At 47.7% G+C, this 22,538-nt stretch overlaps 3 protein-coding genes across 4 annotated transcripts; 2 read left to right on the forward strand and 1 right to left on the reverse strand.

Moving 5' to 3' along the window:
- On the reverse strand, positions 1-3,655 carry LOC123087358 (uncharacterized). The gene is made up of 8 exons (XM_044509352.1): positions 3,331-3,655; positions 1,779-1,859; positions 1,540-1,671; positions 1,092-1,200; positions 830-992; positions 396-554; positions 153-272; positions 1-81 (listed from the first exon to the last, which is right to left on the reverse strand). The coding sequence occupies exons 1-8, from the start codon at positions 3,653-3,655 to the stop codon at positions 1-3; spliced, it is 1,170 nt and encodes a 389-aa protein (XP_044365287.1).
- An 11,457-nt stretch (positions 3,656-15,112) lies between these two features.
- Positions 15,113-17,899, forward strand: LOC123087359 (protein PHOTOSYSTEM I ASSEMBLY 2, chloroplastic). Of its 2 annotated transcripts, none has more exons than XM_044509354.1 (3): positions 15,113-15,385; positions 17,174-17,435; positions 17,526-17,899. In XM_044509354.1, the coding sequence occupies exons 1-3, from the start codon at positions 15,263-15,265 to the stop codon at positions 17,582-17,584; spliced, it is 444 nt and encodes a 147-aa protein (XP_044365289.1). In that variant the 5' UTR covers positions 15,113-15,262; the 3' UTR covers positions 17,585-17,899. The 2 variants fall into 2 exon arrangements, with proteins under 2 accessions (XP_044365289.1, XP_044365288.1); XM_044509353.1 differs by having other exon boundaries at positions 15,119-15,385; positions 17,165-17,435.
- Positions 17,900-18,653: 754 nt separating this feature from the next.
- On the forward strand, positions 18,654-20,065 carry LOC123087361 (pollen-specific leucine-rich repeat extensin-like protein 1). The gene is made up of 2 exons (XM_044509355.1): positions 18,654-18,861; positions 18,945-20,065. Exons 1-2 carry the CDS (start codon positions 18,765-18,767, stop codon positions 19,808-19,810), a joined length of 963 nt encoding a protein of 320 aa, XP_044365290.1. The 5' UTR covers positions 18,654-18,764; the 3' UTR covers positions 19,811-20,065.
- The last annotated feature ends 2,473 nt before the right edge of the window (positions 20,066-22,538 follow it).

Genomic DNA, 22,538 nt, shown 5'->3' on the forward strand with positions numbered 1-22,538 from the left:
TCAACCATGGTAAATGAACCTCACTAAAACCCACACTATTATCTGCATTGCTCCAAAAAAGATACCAAAGTAGCCCGGCACCTGCAGAAAAGAGAATTCAGACTTGGTTTCACACCCAATCACAAAATGAGAATGTAGTGAGTAAAACTTACTATGAAGTATAGGTTGTCAGCCAAGTGACCATACGCCGTCCAGGAGACGCCGTTGAGGAACAAAGCCACGGCCACCAGCAGAGACATGTTCCCTACGTTGTTCTCCCGCCACACGGAGATCTGATTGGGGCAGTACATTAGAAAACTGTGACACATAAGCTATCAAAACGGACTACAAAGATTAGGATCGGGAATAACTACCACTTCGCGGAACGGCCCAAAGTACATAACGATGCTGATGACATCCCCAATGATGCCAAAGACAAGCTGTGGATCCGGTGCAACTGAAAAAACAGGAGGAGCTACTATGGCAGAAGCTCCAGCGATCGCCGCCAGGCAAATAGCAATACTCATTCGGCCCCGGGGTTCGGAGAAGCAAAAGAACAATCCAAGGTACAGAAGCTGAAACACGCATGTAAGTACAGATTAATTCGGTGTACATCAGGAAATCTACTGGTTTTTTTAGGAACTGAAATCTACGGTTGATTTGTTTGCCGTGTTTGTTGCTATTTAATACTACAGATTATAGCCTTTGCATAGACCATTTGACCCTATTGCGCGTGTGACAGTTGATAAAAGTGGCATGAAGGTGGCAATTAAATATGTTTCAAAAATAAACAGGACATATGTGTTTTGCCGATGGACAGGATAAAACAAAGGAAGATGGTGTGATTCACCTCAAATCCAATGCCAACAGCGTTGAGAATCACAAATGGGGGTGTGGGAGGATCGGCTAGCTCATACATCATCCAAACGACGCAGCTAGCAAGTGTAACCACAAACATATCCACCTTGGACTGCCCCACTTGCCGCGCCACCCATATGCCCCAAACAGTTGGACTGCATGGCATGGAACAGAATCAGAATCAGACGACTTAAGTAGAAATCGAGAGGGCAAAAATTACTTTAAAAAAGCCATAAGCCTAGTCGGGATCTTACCCCTGTGAAAAGTAGAGAACTGCTGTAAAAACATAGCCAAGAATCAGAAAAGCATTCTTGGCACGATCCTGCTGAGGAGGAGGGGACGGCTGCGGGGCAGGAGCATCGCCTGCGAAGCCAATCGATTCAAAGGACAGATCAGCCATAGCACAGTGGATGCCTGCCACTACAGAGTAAAAACTTTTGCTATGCGTCCGGCATCGAATAGCAAGCAGGACTGTAACTAAATCGCTACTTACAAAGGAACTGCATGGATTTTTTTTCGTCTAATACTAGCAAATAAGACATCTGCATCATCTAGCCGAGGACCAAAAAACAATTGAACATGATTCTAGTACAGTTGATCTTCTAGCCAAGGACCAAAAATGCTACTGTACGCAATAACTAGCAAAATTAATGTTCGAGATTTGATAGAGTGCAGAAGAGAGAGAGGGGGTGGGGGGCGTACCCGCTGGCTGGTGGGTTGTAGACACCGGAGAAGCAGCCGCCTGGGTGGGGACGGCCATGTTGTGGGCGGCGCCGCCTTCATGCTCCTGGGACGATGGCTTCTCGCTCGACGGCGGCGGCGGTGGTGCGTCGTCTGCGAGAACCGATCCAGAGCACATATCAGTATGTAAACAAGGCTGATCAACATATGGACATGGATAAACAGAGCGAGATGCAGGCGAGAGGGAGAGAGGTTCGTACGCGCTGGCTGCTTGCGGCGAGGTGCGGCGGATGGTGGCGGGGGCGGGGGGCTGCTGACGACGGCGGGGGGGGGAGCGGGTCCTGCATCCAAAATCCACAGTAATTAACAACAGCAGCCAAAGTTAATCACCAGCCGATTCATCCGTATTTTTCATCAAAAGTAAACAAAACTGGAAAATAAAGAACAATGTGACGACATACTTGCGCAACAAAAAAAGAAACAGTGGCAGGCGAGATGATATGAGCGAAACAAATACAGGGAAACGGTGGCAGGCAAAGCTGCGAGACAGCCAGCTTATCTGCTGCTGCTCTGCCAATAGGCGACCCAACCTTTTTTCACCAAAGAGGATTGCTACGCAAACCGCATTTAAAAAAAAGCAGTGCCCCAGAGGATCAATTTGAGGCAAAAAGAAGTAGAGGCGATGCACTGCAGAGCCAAAAGCACGGCCAGCTCTTGCCGATCAAAACAAACAGCGAGCGTTCTCAGTTTTGACCAAGCAAGACGTACTGCACAGAACACAAACAAGGCAGCAGATACAGCAGAAAGCAAAGCTGCGTTGCGGCTTGGTAGCAGGAAACGTTCTCTCGACGATGATCATCTCAAAACAAAACAAGAAGGCGTGGACACGGCTACTGCTACTGCACGATAAACCCGGTCAAAAGGAAGCTAGGCAAGTACCATAGTCGAACGACAGTAGATAAGATAACTCAAGCAACAGTGACCGCAAAGGCCTCTGCATCTGCGTACGTACGCCGCTAGATCCATCCCCTTATTCTGATACAGTAATCATGCATGCATGAACCCAACACTACATAACGAAGGATGGTTCTACGCCGGATCCAGCAGAAGGAGAGACAAAACTGTGCAGTAACTAGCGGAAGCAAGCGCAGATCTAAAATCCATGAAACAATCGCGCGTTCTGCATGCGTTCTACGATGACGAAATACTCAAAGTAGACCCTAAATCGCTTTGTATAACTCAAGCTACAGAGCGATAAGCAGCTAGCTAGGCGGTGCGCACGCGCAGGTCGCTCGCCATGGGAGACGGCGACCGCACGCCGTACCGGCAGATGCAGAGCGTAAGCAAACCCACCCAAATCAATACCGTGCTATCGGGCGCAGTTCAGTTCAACTTGCGCAACCAAACCACAAGAAATCTATCCGTATAATAAACGACGAGGACCAGAGACCAGTCACCGCCGTAACGAAGCTATGCCACGCGGGGCGACGGGAACCCGCGCGCGGCGGACGAAGAAACTACGCTGTGTGCGGCGGTTCCTCGCCACGAGGAACGGCGGCAACCCGCCGACGCCGAAGAACAAGCAAAGACGTACGGGCGCGCGCCGCCTGGTTGCTCGCCACGGGAACGGCCAGAACCCGGCGCCGCGGGCCGTACAGGCAGATCTAGCAGAACAGCAAGGAATCCGCCCCAAACCGGAGCACTAGCGACCCGAGAAGCCATGGAAAACTAGTAAACACGCAAGCGAGCGAGCACATAATCGGAACCTAGAGAGAGAGGGAGGCAGGGAAGGAGGCGGCGTGCGGTGCGTACCTTCGCAGGCGGCGGAGGAGAGGTGGGCGACGCCGGGAAGGAAGCCGCCGCAGGAGCTGTAGGTCTTGAGGAGATGGGTGACGTCGAGGCCCGCCGTGACGAGCTGCGGCTCCGCGGCGACGCGGCAGAGGCATGGGACGCCGAGGTCGACGACGAGGAGGACGGGCTCGCAGCACTGCGCGGTGGCCATGCCGGGCGCGCAGAAGAGCGCGACCTGCGCCGCGAGCAGCGTGGGCTCGCACGGCGCCCCCGGCTGCGGCCCGACGGCGGCGACGACCGCCGGGAGCAGCGCCGCGAGCAGCAGCAGGCGGGGGGATCTCCCCATCGGCGGGGAGGGGCCGAGTGGTCTCTCTCTCCTTCTCTAGGGTTTCTGGCCCGGTGGTGGTGGAGTGGTGCGGTGGACTGGTGGAATGGAAGACGGAGGGGAGTAGGTGGGTGGCGAGTTATATAGCGGGGGGGAGTCGTGTACACTCATCCATGCGCGACGAGCTCGCCGCTCGCTCGATCCTGGCCGTCAGTTCGGGTGGGGAGTGGCCAGCTGTCCGCGCGGACGGCCCAGATGCGGCCGCGGGGGGTGTGAGGGCGGCACGTGAGCTGGCTGGATGGGTGGGGTCCGGGTGGGGTGGCCTCTCTCGTGGGTTGCTCCTCTGGCGCGCGACGTAACCGCCTCACCTCGGGGGTAGAGAAAGTTTTTTTCTGTTTTCGTTCGATTTTGAAATTCAAAATGAAATGCAGTGCAGTGCATCGTCGTCGGGCGAGGCGGAGGCTGGGGAGAGAAAATATCTGCGCGCCAATTTTCGTGCTTCGTGCTGATCTGATCAGACGGCTCTGGGAGCTTGTGGAGGGTTCTGGAAGGCGCCAGAAGTCACCAGACCGGCGTCGGGTTCCCGCGGGGAGCGATTTCGGCGTTGGATTCCCGCGAAAACTACATGGCGTGCTGCCACAGCGAGGCCCGTGTACCGGAAGCAGCCCATGGACTGACCTTCTTTTTCACGCAGAGCGGCCCATGTAGCCCTTGTAAACATTCGCCACGACTTCGGCTGGCCCAGTCCGGGTTCTTTCTTTGCTTTTTCTGTTTCGTTTTTTTTCTGCAGGTTTCTCTATTTTGTTTTGTTTTGTTTCGCTTTGCTTTTCGTTTTTTGGGTTTCTCATTTGTTTTGCTTTGTTTTGTTTTTTTCCTGGAAAAGTCTTCGTGTTTCCAAAAACAATGTTTGGAACTCCAAAAGGGGTCCATCGTTTATTATAAAACCGTTCATCGTATGTTATAAAATGTTCGATACGTGTTTTTAAAATGGTCGTTGTGTATTACAAAAATGCTCATTGTGTATTATAAATATGTTCAGTATACATTTATGAAAATTCAGCGTATGTTACACCAATTTTCACCATATATGAAAAAAATTCAGTATATGAAAAGTGTTCAGCGTATATTGGAAAAATGTTCATGTGCTAAAAAATGTCTGCGGATTTCAAAACTTATGTAGTGGAACTTCAATTTGACCAAGCCATGTATTTAGGTTGAGCAGCAAGTGCAGGCGTAGAGCAATTTCCCATCAAATCAACTTCATAGCACCATGAGCTCCCCTTTAGTTCATATTCCACAACAACTACAAATTATTAGTGGCATCAACAAAAGTCCAATCACAAAACCTGATATTGAGAACAAAGGAAGCCAGTAATAAGAAAATATGTAGGGAGAGGACGACATTGAAGATGCAGTTTATGATGTTCAATTGCCTGAACCTGATTTTCAGCATTGGATTCCCACGAAAACTATGTACCGTGTCGCCCGTCTCTCTCAATAAAACAACGTAGTGTATTACTAAAAAGACGTAGTACAATACATTTGTTCTCTTCATCAATCAGTCAACAAAAATAAAAGCGTATGTTGTTCTTGTTTTTTTTTTGGGGGGGGGGGGGGATTGTATATTGTTCTCAAAAAATAAAAGTGTGTGCTCATTTCTTTCCTATTTTTAAACACAATATTGTTCGATTTTAAGTTCCTACAATCTTCATGCCAGTCAATTCGGCCATAGCTTGCCAACAATGATTTCTTCTTCTTTCTCTTATTCGATTTAATTGTAGAATTGATACACGAACTTCTCTCCTATGTTCACTTTAGTCAACCATCTCACAGACGCAACAAATAATTCCAAATTTTTCAAAATGTTAAAATATGATGATTATTATTACTGATCCCATGGTCTCACTTAAGGGCAGATTCTATTCAAGTCTCCCCAACATATCATCTTCGGTTGCTTCCATGAGGTCACCAATGCTTCCAGACATGCTATGATCATTCGTCAAGATGGAGCTATGAGTACGACAACAACCTTGATGACGCAACTTTGACTTTGGTTCATGAACAAGAACAAGACCTCGATGGCTCCATTTTAGATCATGACATGGGAAGCCCCTGATCAATACACAATTTTAATTTCACAACATGTTTTGAGCAGCCACATTGAGAAAAATAGCACCACGACATGTTCCAAACAAGAGTTGTCAAAGAATGTGATGTTTGAATCATCATTGATGGTGGGATTTGCAACAATCTAATTAGAATGGAGTTGATGGAGAATCTTGCTGTCGACACCGGGCCTCATCCCCACCCGGACTATATCCATCATCCTTCAGAAATCAACTAGACCAACCCACAACCTCGTCTTCATCTCTAGCGTGAACATGCTCCACCCCTTCCATTTCTATCCGTCCTCTTTTCTTTCCTATTTTTAAACACAATATTGTTTGATTTTAAGTTCATTTTGAGCGGTTCCGTCACGTATCGGTAACCAATCCATCGTTCATGCATGCAATCAGATTCGTGCCGCTATGAATATTCTATTCTCACTTTTTTGCTATACTGGAGATATACTTTGTCAAATACGGCTAGTAGCCCCACCTTTGTTAGTGACAGCCAACTCTCTCCCTTCTCTCACACATAAATCCAACCTTTTATTTCACCTTAGCTAAATTAAACCGTCCATATCATTTAAACTAAAAGTTCATTTTTGAAATAATTCATATATTTGAATTCCTAACGCTAAGAACTTTAGAACTAGACCAATCTTGCATACATTTCAAACACGTTCAAATTTCAATGTTTCACATTTCATATATGAAACAAACCCATTTCACTAGAAAATTATGAAAAACTCATATTTCAATAGAAATATGTGAACCAACCTATTTCACAGAAACCTTTCTTACCCAAATATGAAACTGAAATGGGTTTAGAGAAAGTGGTGCTCCCTTTCGGGTGGGGAGTGGCCAGCTGCGCGCGCGGACGGCCCAGATGCGGCCGCGGGGGTGCGACCGCGGCACGTGAGGGCGGGCGGGTGGGTGGCCTCTCTCGTGCTCGGGATTAGAGAAAGGCGAAGAGAAAGTTTTTTTTGTTTTTGAAATTATTTGAAATGAAATCGTGCTGCTATGGTGTTGTGTCGTCGAGCGAGGCGGAGGCTAGGGAAAACATCGCCGTGCTTCAATTTTCGTGTTGATTTGATCCGATGGCTCCGTATGCCCCGTGGAAGCACATAGAACGTTTTGGAAGGCGCCAGAAGGTACCAGGACGACGCGAGGATTACCCCACAGTGAGTGATTTCGACATTGCATTCCCGCGAAAACTACGTGCCGCGTCGGACGCGGCTCGATCTCTCCTCCGGCCCATGTCTAACATTCTTTTTGCATGAGCGAGCCAGGCTCATGTGCTGGTAGCCCGAATGGCAACTAGGCCTGTTAGAGCATCTACATCCGGACACCTCAAATCTGTCTCATACGTCCAGACGGGCCGCTCGGTCACTGTTCAGTCACGTTTTGGAATACGATTCCACTTAAAGGGGCCGGGCCAAGCTGTCGGTCGCACTTACCCCTCTGCCGTGTCCATGACACGCGGGGCCCACCTAGCCTCTCTCTCTCCTCCTGTCTTCTTCTACCTCCGACAACGATGCAGGGGAGGCGCCGGCCACCGGCCTAGCCGTCGCCGCGCCGCTCCAGGGGGGCCGCTGGCGAGCGAGGAGGCCTAGCCGCCCCTCACCGCGCCTAGGGGTGGCCGAGGGGGAGCCCGAGATGGCCCATGGCCCTGGCGCCGATGGGGCTGTGGCGGCCAAAGCTTTCGAAGAGGAGGGCAGCGCCAGCAGGACTCCTCCGCCGGAACTGAGAACGGCGGAGGCTCGCGGTATCCAGGGTAGGGTATCGGAAGCAGAAGTGTGGGAGGGGGAGGGTTGCGGGGCTGGAATCGCCGAGGGGGCCGAGCGGCGGTTATCGGCCATTGGAGAGGGAACGAGGGGCTCCGAGGCTTGGGGAAGGGGTCTGGGAGGGCGGTGGCTTGCGGGAGAGATTGAGGGCGCGCTCAAATAGCCACTGGGAAGGCTCTGGAGCGAGCTAGGTGGTGGCCGAAACTCCAAGAGCCACGGCGACGTGTCGGTGCGCCGGCGAGGGCGCAAGCGAGGACAGGGACTAGGGGACGGGAGCTGGAGGTAACTCAGCGACGTTGGCGACCTTGTGGCACGCCGTGGCGAGCTTGGCGGCCGGGGAGGGGCCTCCCGAGGGGTCCAGTGGCCAGAGCACCGCGTCTGCATGCAACACCCGTGCTCTACGCGTGGTCACCGCCGGAATGTGGCGTTGCAACGCGCTCTGGTCGTCCAAACCATATCTGGGAGGTAGGGTAAAGGTCACAGAAGTGAGGCATGAGATTTCATAGAGATAAGGAAGCAAGCACTGCACTGATTGGAGACGACATTGGTTATAGGTGCTGAGCTTTTGCTTGGTGTGATCACACACTAAGACGATTATCTATGCAAAATATCAGATCAAATGGAACGGTTTAACTAGCACTTTCTGTACAAAGTGCCAATCTGGCTAGAAAATAGAAATGGAAGATGCACTCGCGTGAATGATGTGATCGGGCTGAAATTTGGTAGAGGATTTTCATTTGGGCATACGAAGGCACTGTAAAAATTTCATACCATTTGGACGCACAAAAATAGTACTTCCTTCACAGTGGTCCTCCCTGGACAAAAAATTAGGAAAATCATTGAGGCAAATTTGCTACATGAAATGGGACCAGATTTGGTAGACGGATGTTATATTGGTGGAAGCATGTCCTAGTAAACTTCCAGAAATTATGTAGCAATATAAAATATAGTTGCTTCGCAATCTAAAAATATGACCAGAATCAAAGATTGGATGATGTGCTCACATGGATCATTGGATGAAGCTCAAATTTTTAGGAGAGTGAAGATGTGAGTATACTGATAATATGGAAAAATTTCAACTCATTTTGATATGTCTGGCTAGTACTTTCTTCACAAAGCTCCCCTCTGGTCAAAAACTTTGTAAATTTGCTGAGAAAGATTGACTAGACAAATGAAGGTGAATTTTGTCATATGGAAATGATTTGGGTATGAAAGAGTGCTCGAAAAGTTTGAGATCAATTAAGAAGATATAAATGACATTTCCTTCACAAAGTGACATTCATGATTGAATAGGAAAATGAATATTCCTGAATTATTTCTGAACTAGGCAAGGAAGAGTTTGGACATATCTTTGATCGATATGACCCAAAGGATTTATGAGAATTTTGTGGGAATTAATGGCAAGGCAGAAATATAGGTTGCTTCACATCCTAGGGCAAACATGGTTATTCCTTTAATAGAAAAATGGATATTCCCAATAAATCAAAATTGGGGTTTGGCTAAGATGTAAATGACATGGTCTTGGGAAGAATTTGAGAATGACAAGCCATTTGAGACAGGAAGAAGAGATGATCTTCCTATGCTTCAGGACCACACAGCCACAGAAAAGGAAATCCAAAAGAAAAAAGAAAGGGCGAAAAATCGGAGTGTTACATCCAGTCAGATTTGGAGAGCGGTTGTGGAGGGGTGTGATGTAATTAAGCAGGGCTTAATACACCATATCCTCAACTCACGTTTGGTGTGATAACCTGATCCTAAGGGGTGTTATGATGCGGCCCTTCAGGTGATCCGGCTTGCCTGCTCCCTTTCCGTGCTCCCATCCGTGCTCCCACCTCATCCAACGGGTGTCTTTTTTTTTTTTCTTTCTAATCTAATCATCTCCCCCCCTGATTTTAAGGGGTGGGGCCGGGCCTTATGCGGGAGCACGTATGGGCACACGGGAGGGGAGCAGGCAAGTCTCGTCCCCCTTCAGGTGCCAATCAGCTTACCCACTAGTCCCCACTATCTTATTTCTCTTAACATGCAAGCTATCCACCTCATCAACCTGCCACATCAGCAATTATTCTTGCTTTTAATCATTTTTTAGACAACCTTTTAACCAGTATATGTTAACGTTTACACATGTGGTCGCGGCGTCCCTCTACTTCCGTACTTAAATGACCCACCGAAGCCCAATGGTCTTGTGATTCACAAACAGAACAAAGAATCTGGTCTCACTAAAAAGCCCAACAGTCTCTCTCTCTCTCTCTCTCTCTCTCTCTCTCTCTCTCTCTCTCTCTCTCTCTCTCTCTCTCTCTCTCTCTCTCTCTCTCTAAATAAATAAAGGACCATCGGGGCGGCTATATAGAAAAAAGCGATCTCTCTGCGTAGCACGACCGCCGGTCTTAGGCGCATCTGCCGATTGTAGTTCCGTTCCCGGTGCAGACCACTCTGGTGCCCTGTACTCCTGTAGTGTCGTCGACATGGCGGCGGTGGTGCTGTTTTCCCTCTCTCTGTTCCATTCAGCGGGAATCACTGTGGCACCCTGTAGCATCGTTCAGTTGGCGGCTTTCGTCCTCCTTTCTCTATTCAGGCGAAGCAACTCCAACGTTGGTTGGGAACTGGTGGATCCCGTGTCGGCTTCCTTTCGGACTGGGAGAAAAACAGCTGGGTGGAGACAGCGGCCAGGTATTTCAACACATGATGGTCATGCCTCTGCTACTCATCCTTCTACCTTCAGATTTTCCATTTTTTTCTTAACCCACCAGCTAATTTGATTACAGTCATATTCGTATAGTTGGATTTGATAGTGATTAAGGCATGCTGATTTGATTTGGTTACGTTAGCAGGGAGCCATGCCCCATGGGTGGGATTGAGTAACGGCATGCTGATAAACGTAGATCAATCCGTCCTCGGTGGATTTGATAGTTGTAGCACGCCCGCGGTATGAGTAGCAGCGAGCTCCAGTGCTGATGGATATCTGAAGCGCCATCGCAAGCAACCAGAAGGTGCCCCTTTTCTTATGGCGGTCAGCTACCCTCAGTTATTTGTTGCACCTCCTCTGCACTCAATTATCCCTACTTACAACATTGATGTGATTTACATTCAAATTTTGGTGCCTATTATGCTATTGTTATTACGTGATTTTTGGGGAGAATTGATTTCAGTTTTAGATGTTGCTGAGTACTATTATTGGCAGCTCTATTTTTTGTCCTTCAATATTTTTGCTGGGGTATTTTTGGATCAGGTTCTGGTTGTTCATGACTTTTTCAATCAGGCTCTGTTTGCATGTAATAGTTTTGTAACATTTTCATTTCGGTTTCCATGTTATTACAAGTATATGATATATATTCTTACGCCCTGTATACTTCTATGTAGATTTCCTTTTGTTCGGTACAACCTGAATCAACAACTGAGGAAAGAATTCTACATAAAGGATCGAGAAACATTGATTTGTCATTCATTGGTATGTTTGCATTTACTACTGTTAAATTTATTTTTGTAGGATCACCAAAGTCTTTATCTTTACCACATATTTGTTCTTCCCTTATAGGAATCAGGAATAAATGGTTGTTATGCTGAGATGATTTTTGCTGATAGTTTGAGAAAGAGACACACTTCTTGCTGACGTTTGTTTCCGTCTAGCAGCTCTCTTAGTAAGAGGAACGATGAGAGGGACGACGAGAATAATTTCCATACAAGATTTTAGTGTGCGTGCTCATGAAAAACAAATCGTGCTTTTCCCATACATGTTGACTACTTTATTGCTCTAACATTAGAACACTTCTTTGTGTTACTAGGATGTGTTAAATTAATCGTAGTTTCTGTTTTGTGTGCAGCCACATTTTGATCTATGTACAGTATGTCCATTTGTTGATACCACTTCTTTTCCGACGAAGGACTGTTTATCCATGTATTTAATACAAAATGTAATGGATTGTGATATCTAATTATCTATGGCAGTTTACTTTTTGTATTGTCATGTGGTAAAATGTTTTACTACTAACCATGATTTTAAGAAATATCAATATTTGTGCTTCAAGTTTTGCCTAAACATAGGTTTCCTCAAGAATGTTTTGTTATTTGAACATATATTTGAAGAAATATTATTTTATGATATTGCTATTTTTTAGCATATATTCCCGCAGCAACGCGCAGGGTGTCGTCTAGTTCATCATAACACATCGACTAGATGGGATCCTGAGCGGCTCACTAAAGTCTTCCTGCATATTGATGTCCTGGCCATTCTTAGCATTCCTCTTTGCACGAGGGAGGTGAAGATAGTTGGGTGTGGGGCTTTGAAAAAGCGGCTGCTTCACGGTCGGGTCGGCATACAAGATGATGATTGCAACGAAAATGATGAGACGCGAAGCTTGGTTAGATGTTCATGTGGATCTTCAAGCATCCATGGATATTCATCATCATGGAAATTGTTATGAAACAAACCAATTCCAGGTAAAATACGCATGTTCCTGTGGAGATTAGCTAAGCATTCGATACCAACCGAGAACATTAGGGCGCACAAAAAAATGTAAACGACTAGAGCCTGCGCCGGGTGTGGAGCTGCGGATTCCTAGAGACATGTGTTGCTTGAATACACAATGACAAGGTGTGTATGGGATCTTGTGGATGGTGAACTGGCATAGCACCTTTGCAAAACTATGGAACCAAGCGCCAAAATAGTGGTTATTCTCGATGATGGGACACGCTATCACATGATGCGTTTTTCAAGCTATCGGTGACGTTGTGGGCAGTATGATCACATGTTCACAGTCCTGCAGCTACTCATGAATTCATAAAAGAGGTTCATATCGGAGCTCGATATAACTACGTAGAAAGTTGTCTAAGCACCAACTAAAGCAAAGGGCGATTGTAGCAAGACCCAGGGCACCGCTGCAGGGCTTTACAAAAATACATGTCGATGCTAGCATAGCAAGGTCGGGACCGAGAGGACCGGGCGCAACAGTTTGTCATGATGATGCATGTTTATACCTCGGTATATCTTCCCTAGTTGTTCAAGGGGTCACTGATGTTGTCACTCTTGAAGAAAATGGCATGCCAGGAAGAAACATTGTCTCTAGCTAAGGATGTGCTGCTCCAAAATTTCATAATTGCATCAGACTAAAAACAAATTGTGAGGGATATTAATAGCGGTATAACCAGTAGTTATGGTTGCATCATTCGTGAGATCAACTAAAGGGCAACGTTGTTCAACTGTAACTTCATTTATGAAGGTCGTGCATCAAATATTGATGCAGATAGGTTTACCTAAAATTTCAAGTTCTCTTAATCATGGCAGCATATGCGGTTGATTGATCTCCATGATCCAATCTGTGCCCCACTTCGTGTGGAATATGATTCATAAAATTTAGCTTTACCCTAAAAATAGAGAGAATTCCTTATTTGGCCCTTTCTTCAAATATGGTTCCCTATTTGGCCCTAGAAAACAAAATCTTCCTTATTTGGACCTTCGCTTAAATTTTGTTCCCTATTTGACACTTTCATACATTTTTCCATCCAGTAGTGTTAACTGGCACATGCAAAGACAATTTTGCCCTTGACAATAGTTTGTCAACAAAAATGGAAAGAGAGGTAGCGCCGCTCCTGTGTTGCTGGAGGCAGCCATGGGCTCGTGTACGCTGCTGCCATGAGCTCGTGTACACCAGCGGTGCTGGGCTCTACGTCACAGCGCTCGGGCTCCGCGATGTTTGTGAAGGCTTTGGAGTTTTAGCAGTTAGTATAGGGACGGCATACTGGACAGAGAGCAATTAAAATCCTGCATGGACACGCGTAATGTATACAGAATCGAATACAGCTAGGAGATCCCTGTGATCTGATTGCACACGTGTTTTCATGCATGTCTCATGCACATTGTTCTTTTTTTTCTGACCCGAAAGAGAAATAAAAATGTCACTTCGAACAGTTCGACTTACAAGTTACATCGACCAGTACAGCCACCAGATCTTCGCCATGCTCATGCTCGTCGACACGCTCAGGCAGTACATCGCCACGGCCAGAGCCGCCCACGAGTTGCCGTGACGATGTAACGATGATTTAATCGTGTACACATGGGTAGTAACTATTCTTTTTTCTACAACGAGTACTATTTTTTATATATATAGTACTATTTTTTAATTATTGAACTACAACAAAATATATCACTTTTTTTGGGCGAACAAAAAATATCACATTACCTCTGCGTTTGCATGTAAATAGTCAGGTCACATTCTACACAAGGGGTAAAACGGTCTTTCTAGGTCAAACTTAACACCGTTACTTGTCAAAACTAACGGAAATGGCACATAGGGAACAAAATAAAGTTTGAGTGTCAAAAAAGAAAAAAGGATGTTTTTTAGGCCAAAAAAGGAATCAAAATTTAAGAAAGGACCAACTAAGGAATTCTCTCCTAAAAATATGCTGTTTCACACAAAGTGACATTTTATTTGAGTCCGCATAAAGTGACATAGCTGTGTCTGGTGTTGCTTCGTTTCAACTTCACATTATCATTGCAGGAAACACCATTTACATTTTAAGCTCTTGTTTTTTTTTACTTTATTTAGTTATTTAGTAGACATATTTAAATCCTTTTTACTAGCATTTTTAGTTTATCGTTTACCCAAGACAGTAATAGTATTCGTAGAAGCTCACACAATACTTCACACAACTATGGAACCAAGCAAGCGCCTTGTGTGGAGCTGCGGATTCCTGAAGACATGTGTTACTTGAATGCACAATGGCAAAGTGCATATGGGCTCTTGTGGGTGGTGAAGTGGAAGAGCACCTTTGCAAAAGTATGGAACCAAGCTCCAAACATTGGCAATTCTCGATGATGTGACACGCTATCACATCAGGCGTTTGTCAAGCTATCGGTGGCGTTGTGGGCAAGGAGAACAATGATACATGAGGAGGTCTATCATGGTCCTGCGGCTACTCATGAATACATAAAGAGGTTCATATCAGAGCTCGGTATAACTGCATAGAAAGTTGTGAAAGCACCAACTAAAGCAAGGGTGGTAGTAGCAAGACCAAGGGCACCGCTGTAGAGTTTTGCAAAAATACATGTCGATGCTAACATATCAAGGTCGGGACTGAGAGGGTCGACCGCAGCAGTTTGCCGTGATGATGCGGGTTTATATCTCGGTAGCTCTTCCCTAGTTGTTCAAGGGGTCACTAATGTTGTCACGCTTGAAGCAATGGCATGCCAGGAAGAAGCATCGTCTCTGGCTAAGGATGTGTTGCTCCAAAATTTCATAATTGCATCGGTCTAAAAACTAATTGTGAGGGATATTGATAGAGGTATAACCAATAGTTATGGCACGGCACATGGTTAATAGGGTCATGCACGGCACGTGGCGCCTAGGGCCGTGCCTGTGTCCGGAGGCTTGGCACACGCCGGCATGGCACGACTCATTTTTTTATAAGCCAATAGACCGAATAATATGTGGGTTGATGGCTAAATGTGCCGATAGGCCGGCCCATTTAATTGTAGTGCCGTGACTGGGCCAGGGAGGCCAGCACACGTGCCGGCCCGGGTAGTTAGTGTGCCTAGCCGGGTCGGGCCGGGCCGGGCGGTGCCAGTCCGGCCCATTTGGTCAGGTTTGTGTCCGGGCGACGAAACCGAAGCTCGGCTTTGGAAATCTGGGGAAGCCGACGAACAATCCGAGGAGCTCCGCCTCCTCTTCTTCTCCCCCACCCCCCGCTGGCGACGGCGACGGAGGCGAGGGTGAAAATTTCCCACCAACCGGAGCGCGTGCCTGCCGATGGAGGTCTCAGCCAGGCTCCGCCCGCCGCCCTCGACGACAGCGCCTCTCCACCGCGGCGGAGGGCCCCTGCGACGGCTGCTCCCTTCGGCCCGGCCCGCGTCCCGCGCGGTCTCCGCCAAGGTGCGGCGCCCTCTCCATACCCTCGGTGCTTCCCTCCTCCCCTATCTTGTGGGTTGCGGGGGACGTTAAGCGTGTAGGCCCCAAGCTCCCCTCCCGGTTGCTGCTTCGGGAGGCAGCTGCTTGTGGAGGTGGCTGGAATTCTGACGATTTGGTGCATTCTGTCGAGCTTCTGCTCCCTAATTTTTCACTGATTTCTTAGTGGAAAGGAGGGTGAGGAAGGTAGGCAGGGCTTGTATGTTCCATAGGTTTAGCACTTAGCTAGTAGGGGTATACTCTAAGGAAGGGGGCGATTCTGAATTTGTAGCCTGTGATAATGAGGCCAAGTTACAGAAGTGAGCACGACTGCACGAGTAAGCTTTTACAGTGACCATGGTCGAATTCGAATAGGCTAGGAGTTAGTGCATTCCATCATATGCGCTGCACTTTCCGGAATGGTTAAAATGCCAAGAAAGAACTGCTGCCTTACGTGCTGGCCCTGGTTGCCAAGAAAAATTGGTGCCTATGCAGTTTGCGCCCCTACGAAATGATCTTTGTATGTGTGTGGACAGGATAGAACGAGAATCAATCGAAGCTGTTTTGATACCAAGTTATGAGCATGAGCTATGTGTCTGGTGCTTATTCAAATAACTATGTTTGTTTGTCAATTGGTCGAGCATTGTCAAATCATATTGACGAAAGCAGGAGCAAGCGTCTGTTCCCTTTAATGATAGAATCTTATGCACATATGCACTACTATGAAATATCAGGGCTATTCTGGTCAGAGTGATAAGTAGGTTGTAGCATTGAAAACAGGACAATGTGGGTGAGTTAGTAACAGAGATAGATCTGGAATTATACAGGTGGAAATGGAATCACGTCTGCTTTTGGGTGTGAGGCAAAAACTAGAATGCCTTGTGAGCGTGGCCCATTTCCACCTAGCCAATTTCCTGTTTACGGAAGTTTCTCTTATAGACAAACAAGTGTATCCAGGATGTAAGTATCATTCAGTGGCAACCAACATTAGTTGTTGGTGCGTAAGTATATATAGGACGCAACCTTCTCTTTGAAGGATCTAATATATTATCCGCGGTTTGGAAGTCAATGTGTTGTTATTATGCCAGACTAATCTGTACCCATTTTGTCGTCCTGTACGGTACCGAATACTGCTTAACTTCTTGTCTTCTCCCTACCCAGACCTTGTTACCTGTAATAGTGAGCATTGAAAACACTGGGAGAGCAACAACAACAGCATCCTTTTCTAGATAATTCCACCCAGCTCTGTTGGTTAAATATTCATAGTGAGTGTCCTCCATTCCAGCATCAGTCTATTAACAATCTACTTACTGGAGCCAGGAAGTTGGATTAATAGCTCTCAGCCTCTTACTTCCATATGGGGGTTGATTTTCCTCTTACTTCATTCGTCTCGGTCCTGTTGCATGATGTGGCCTGACTAGCTAAGTGTGTTGATTTCCCACTTACTTCATTCGTCTCTGTTCTGTTGCATGATATGACCTGACTAGCTAAGTGACATCCATTTGATAGTAGCAGTTCATTTGATAGTTGCATTCCTCTTACTTCACTCGTCTTGGTTCTGTTGCATGACGTGGCCTCACTAGCTAAGTGTGTTGATTTTCCTCTACTTCATGCGTATCTGTTCTGTTGCGTGATGTGGCCTGACTAGCTAGTGTGTTGATTTTCCTCTTCATTTGTCCCTGTTCTGTTGTGTGATGCAGCCTGACTAGCTAAGTGACATCCATTTGATAGTAGCAGTTCATGTTAAGATATTTACAAATTTTGTAGCCAATGCAGATCAGGGCAAGTGCAATTAATGACCTGCAAAGAAGCAGGAGTAGCTTGGAAGCACTGTTCTGCTACGACAAAGCTGTTCCAGAGGAGAATATTGGGAAACCAGCTGGTCTAGATTTGGAAAAGAAGGAGGTTGGGAAGAACCCCCCATGCGTGCGCTGCGAAACTAAAGGTGCTGTGCTGTGCGCAACCTGCGCTGGTTCAGGCTTGTACGTCGACTCTATAATGGAGAGCCAAGGAATCATCGTAAAAGTCAGATGCCTAGGTAAACAAGCTTGACATCCATCTCTGATTTCTGCAGTGACCTGTGTGCCGCTATATGGATGATACATGGTTTGTTGCGCGATTGCTGTAGGCTGTGGAGGAACTGGAAGCATTATGTGCTCCACGTGCGGAGGTCGCGGGCACACCTGAATTGTTTGTTGATGTTTTTCACAAACAAGACAATGAAATTCAAGTGTGGAGTAGCATCCTCTTGGTGTGCGTCCATCATCGGCTGGGAACCATCATCTCAGCAGTAATCTGTATGCATTTTTACTGACGATTCATAGTTGAACGATGGTCGGGGTTTCTGACAAGCAAAGATATTCAGAGCATACTGCGAACAATTTCACTGTACTAAAGTTTGATGCTGAGTCGGGTATTGTACCTTGAGTCTACTTGTGGTGAGTCGTGCGACATTGTTTTGCTTTTGTATCAAAAATTGTTTCAGTTGTGACACTTCACTGATCCCAACTGTTTGACATGCGTGCTCGTTGATGCATATGCTGTCTCTTTTTTTTTTGCTGAATCAGATAAAGCGCTTTATGCAACAGTGAAACAAGAGCAGCAGACACACATCACCTGCTTGCTAAGCTGTAGCATCAAGCAAAAACTTTGTGCAAATATGGGTACATTGCCATTGTCTAGGATGAATGATCGCAATTCGACGAGATTCACAAATTAGAATCAACCTCAAGAACCCGACCAAATTGACAAGTTAGAATCTCAAGAACCCAAAGATCACCTGAATAACAGAGAAACCACTCATATGCAAGCAGACATTTGAAAAATCCGCGAATTCGCGGATTCAAAGACAGGCATATCAAAATTTGAAAAGTTCGAATAGCGGATCGAATCGCGCGCATGGTCCTAAATAATACCTACCCTATTATACACTCATGACTCATCAATCAATCAAGAAAGAAAAAGAGCAAAACCCCACCCAATATACTTCCCTTGAGGCTTGGGCCAACCTCTGCTGCAAATCCACATGGACATGGATTTTCTTCCCCCCACACCCCGGCCGAAAACCAAGCAAGGAATAATACTTCACTTTGCTGGGGGTTTGCGTCGCCGTCGCCGACGCCGGGAGAAACACCAGTCGATGGAGAAAAACATCACTTGTCCGCCAAGCCAAGCCATGTCCGATCCTTCTTCCAAGAATCTATTCTTCCCCTCCTCCTCTTCCTCTCATGGCTCCTGACTATATATGCATCTCCACGGCAAAAGGCGACCGGCATCACTCTCCACCACCACCACCATCACCGCAAGCATCCGTTCGTTCATCGGGTTTGTTGTTTGGGAGGTCGAGAAGGAGGTGCCGGCAGCAGCCATGGACCGGGCCATCAACCGCACCTACGAGGAGTACACCCCCGTCGTCGAGTGGAGCCACTCCGCCGACGCCAGCTTCGTCAAGATCATCGTCCCAGGCATGCATGCAACTCACATCGTATGGTTAGTCGAGCAAACAATGGCGGGTGTGTGATGGGTGATGGGTTCTTGGCTGCTGCAGGGTTCAAGAGGGAGGAGATCAGGGTGCTGGTGGACAACCACGGCCACCTGCGCACGCGCGGCGAGCGGCCGGTGGAGGGCGGCAGGTGGAGCCGCTTCCAGAAGGACCTGCAGCTCCCCTCCGACTGCAACGTCGACGGCATCCGCGCCAAGTTCGAGAACGAGGCGCTCACCATCACGCTCCCCAAGAAGCACCCTTCGCCCCCGCAGCAGCAGGCCGCGCCGGTGGCCCCGGTGATGCCGATGCCGGCGCCCGCGCCGGCGACCCCCAAGCCCGAGCCCAGGAGGCCCTACGCGGCGCCGTCCCAGAAGCCGCCGCCGGCGCTCCCCGAGCCCGCCAGGCCGGCCGCCACGGCGCCGCCCCCCGTCGTCCCTTCCCAGAATCCCTTCGCTGACCGCAGGCCCTCGCTGGCCCGGAAGCCAGCGGACATTCCCGCGCCGGTAAGGCCCGCGCCACCCGTGCCGGAGCCGGAGTCCCCGAAGAGGCACAACGGAGCCGCTGCCACCGCGAGGCCCGAGCTGCCCGCCTTCCCGAAGCCGACGGGGGAGTGGGTGAGGGAGGAGGCCAAGAAGCCGCAAGAGGAGGCCATGGCGGCCGAGGAGGAGGAGAAGCGGAGGATGGAGAGGGAGGCGAGAGGGAAGATGGAGGAGGACAGGAAGATGGCGGAGGCGGACAAGGAGACGGAGAGGATGATGGACATGGCGCGGCGGAGGAGGGCCGCGCCCGCCAACCGCGGGCTGCTGCTGAACGTGGCCGTGGCGGCGCTGGTGCTCGTCGGGATCACGGTGTACGTGTGGCGCAACCTCAGCGCCGCTGCCTCCGGCGGCGGGGATGCCGGAGCGGGGAGCTACGGCGACGAGATGTGAACTGTGATCGATCGGGCAGCAGGTGCCAGGTGGTGCGAAGTATCTGAAGCGTGAGAGTGAGTGAAAGTTCATACGTGTGGGAAGGTGGTCGCGAATGGAGGCTCTGAAGAAAAATGGAAGTATATATTCCCGCGAAAAAAATGCAAGTATATATGTGTGTGTATCGTGGTTTGTTACAGATTACAGAGACATGGTTGGTTGATCAAACTTGATGAAATAAAATGTTATGCACAAGCCTTTAACTTTCTAGTATAAGTTCTTGATCGCGTCGAGGTTAATTTGTTCTACAAGCATGTATGTGTATGACTCAATTACTCTTTGCGCATGCAGACTGCAAATTTAAACTTTCAGAATAACAAATATATGTGGTATAGAAGTATATTGAATGATGGTTCTAATGGTATTAATTCGGTAATGCAAATGTCAACAATCTTTTGCATAAACTTGACCAAAGTTTACAAAGTTTAGCTCGATGCAAAGCTAATATGCGAAGTAAATAAAAATGAAGAGAGTACGTTCAATAACACTAGCGTTTATGGGAGAACATTTGCGTACTTGATTAGCTTTTACTGAGAAAGTAGGTGCACATTAGACTTAACATTGAAAATGCTTGTGTAAGTTTGCATCTGTAGAGCAAAAACTAGCAACGAGTAGTGAAGAAAAAAGTGACGTGCATGAAAAAAGAAATCCAGGCGACTAACAAATAGGCAATCCTGTTATTTTCACAAACCTTTGATGATAATCGTAATCCCCATCAATTAGAATGGGATTCACACTAATGTAAAAAGGGAGGAATTCGCATCGCCAAGAAACCTACATGTGCGGGAAGGGGGCCAGGGTCTCGCCGTTGCTCTCATTGATTCCATGCCTGACTGTGGTGAGTGGTGGTTCAATTCGGCAGATTTGGGACAGAAGTTAGAGGAGCAAGGCGAGCATTTCAGCTCTTTGGGACAGAGGTTCCTCCATTCTTTCTTATGTTCATGTGCTTTCCTCCATCATTTTCTACATGTTGCTGCTTTCTTCTCCATAACTAACAATGGAAAGCTCATTTGGGGTTCAGGTCGAGTATTCTAGGATGAAAGGCCTGGACATGACCATGTCGGTGAGTAAGGGTGCCTAGTGGAAGGAGGGTACTTTGCAGTCACCCGACCATATCACCTATTCTCTTCGTTCCTAAACATAAGTATTTTTAGAGATTTCAATAAGAGACTATATACGGAGCAAAATGAGTGAATCTATGCTCTAAAATATGTCTATATACATCCGTATGTAGTCCCTTAGCGGAATATCTTAAAAGAGTTATATTTACGAACGGAGGGAGGCAGTAGATGAGTGCCTAGGGACAGCAGGGTCCCGTGCCCAGGGACAGAGCCAGGAATCTTACAAGGGGGGGGGGGGGGGGGGCAATGAAAGAGAAAAAATGTTGAGGGAGGCTGAACATACAAATTTAGAGCACTTTGAACTAGCAATATATGATTGTTTTCAGGAACAAGTTTGCCATGGCCCTAGCTCGCCCCTCACTGGCTATGCCCCTGCCTGTGCCTCGTTAGCCCGAGTAGGCACTCGAAGGGGATAAGGATTGGTTGTGGGAGATTGATGAGTGCAATGTGTATCAAGTTTTACTTATTGTTTTTGCACCATAGAGCTAGGATTTTCTGAATTTTATCGCGATTGCTTGCCCGCTTTGTCTAAGGACCTCCAGAATTAGGAAATTTGGGGCATTATTTGGGAAAAAATATTTTGGTGGAAAATATGTTGGGATGTCATGGAACCTTCCATAAGGGAAACAACTGAGAAGAAACCTCCCCTTGTTCGGAGGTTCCAAAAGAGAAGATGACCGCCCCAAACCAGTCAACAACTCTACCACCGAAGCTGGCAGAGTTGACATCCTACCACACGATTTGGAGCCGCCGCTTTGGCATACAAACCTAAGAAACAAAAGTTGGCCCCGAGGACATGCACCACACGAGCCAACGAATCTACCATGCACGCAATCAAACCCGACATCAACAACACCGAGGCGCTCTCTGGACTGTCGCTCCGACTCCACATCGGCCCCAAGGCCATGCACATGCCTAGCCAAGATGAAACTACATGATGATACAAGCCACCGATGTCAGATAAAACCGAACCTCCAAGGTGACGCCGCCATGGGGGGGGCGATGGAAATGTTGTCGCCTCCGACCAAAGACAAAAACTTGGGTTTTCACCCAGAGAGTTCAAGATCCAAATGCTGAGGGAGGTGAAGGGGTTCCTTGACGAGGCATCCAAAGAGGGTAACGACAGCCTAGGACGTTGTTGTCGCCTGCATCGACCAGGATTAGTGCTTGGCTTTCGCCTGGAGTTCACCAAGCCCATGTTGTTGCATCATCATGTCTAACCATCCACCCTAGCCATAGTAGGAATGTGTCACATGCAACTCACCACTGCCAATATCCACCGCCATGGCCAGCGGACCACCACAACACCACATTATGCCATGGTTGTCCCCAACCACCCCCAAGCGTGACTGTTGCCACGCCGTCGCCCTGATTCATGACATCCTTCCGCCGCCACGAATCGTCACCTGAAGTCGGTGGATAAAAACTTCAGCATCATAATCTGGGGGCCGCTTCACTGGCATCCTTGATCCCCACCTAACGGAGCACTACCAGCCATCGAGCCACTGTCGGCTGGTCAACACAGGAGCAACCACTCCAAAACAGCACATCAGTGCACCCTATGTCGT

Source organism: Triticum aestivum, chromosome 4A (genome assembly GCF_018294505.1).
Source record: "Triticum aestivum cultivar Chinese Spring chromosome 4A, IWGSC CS RefSeq v2.1, whole genome shotgun sequence".
Classification (NCBI taxonomy): Eukaryota; Viridiplantae; Streptophyta; class Magnoliopsida; order Poales; family Poaceae; genus Triticum; species Triticum aestivum.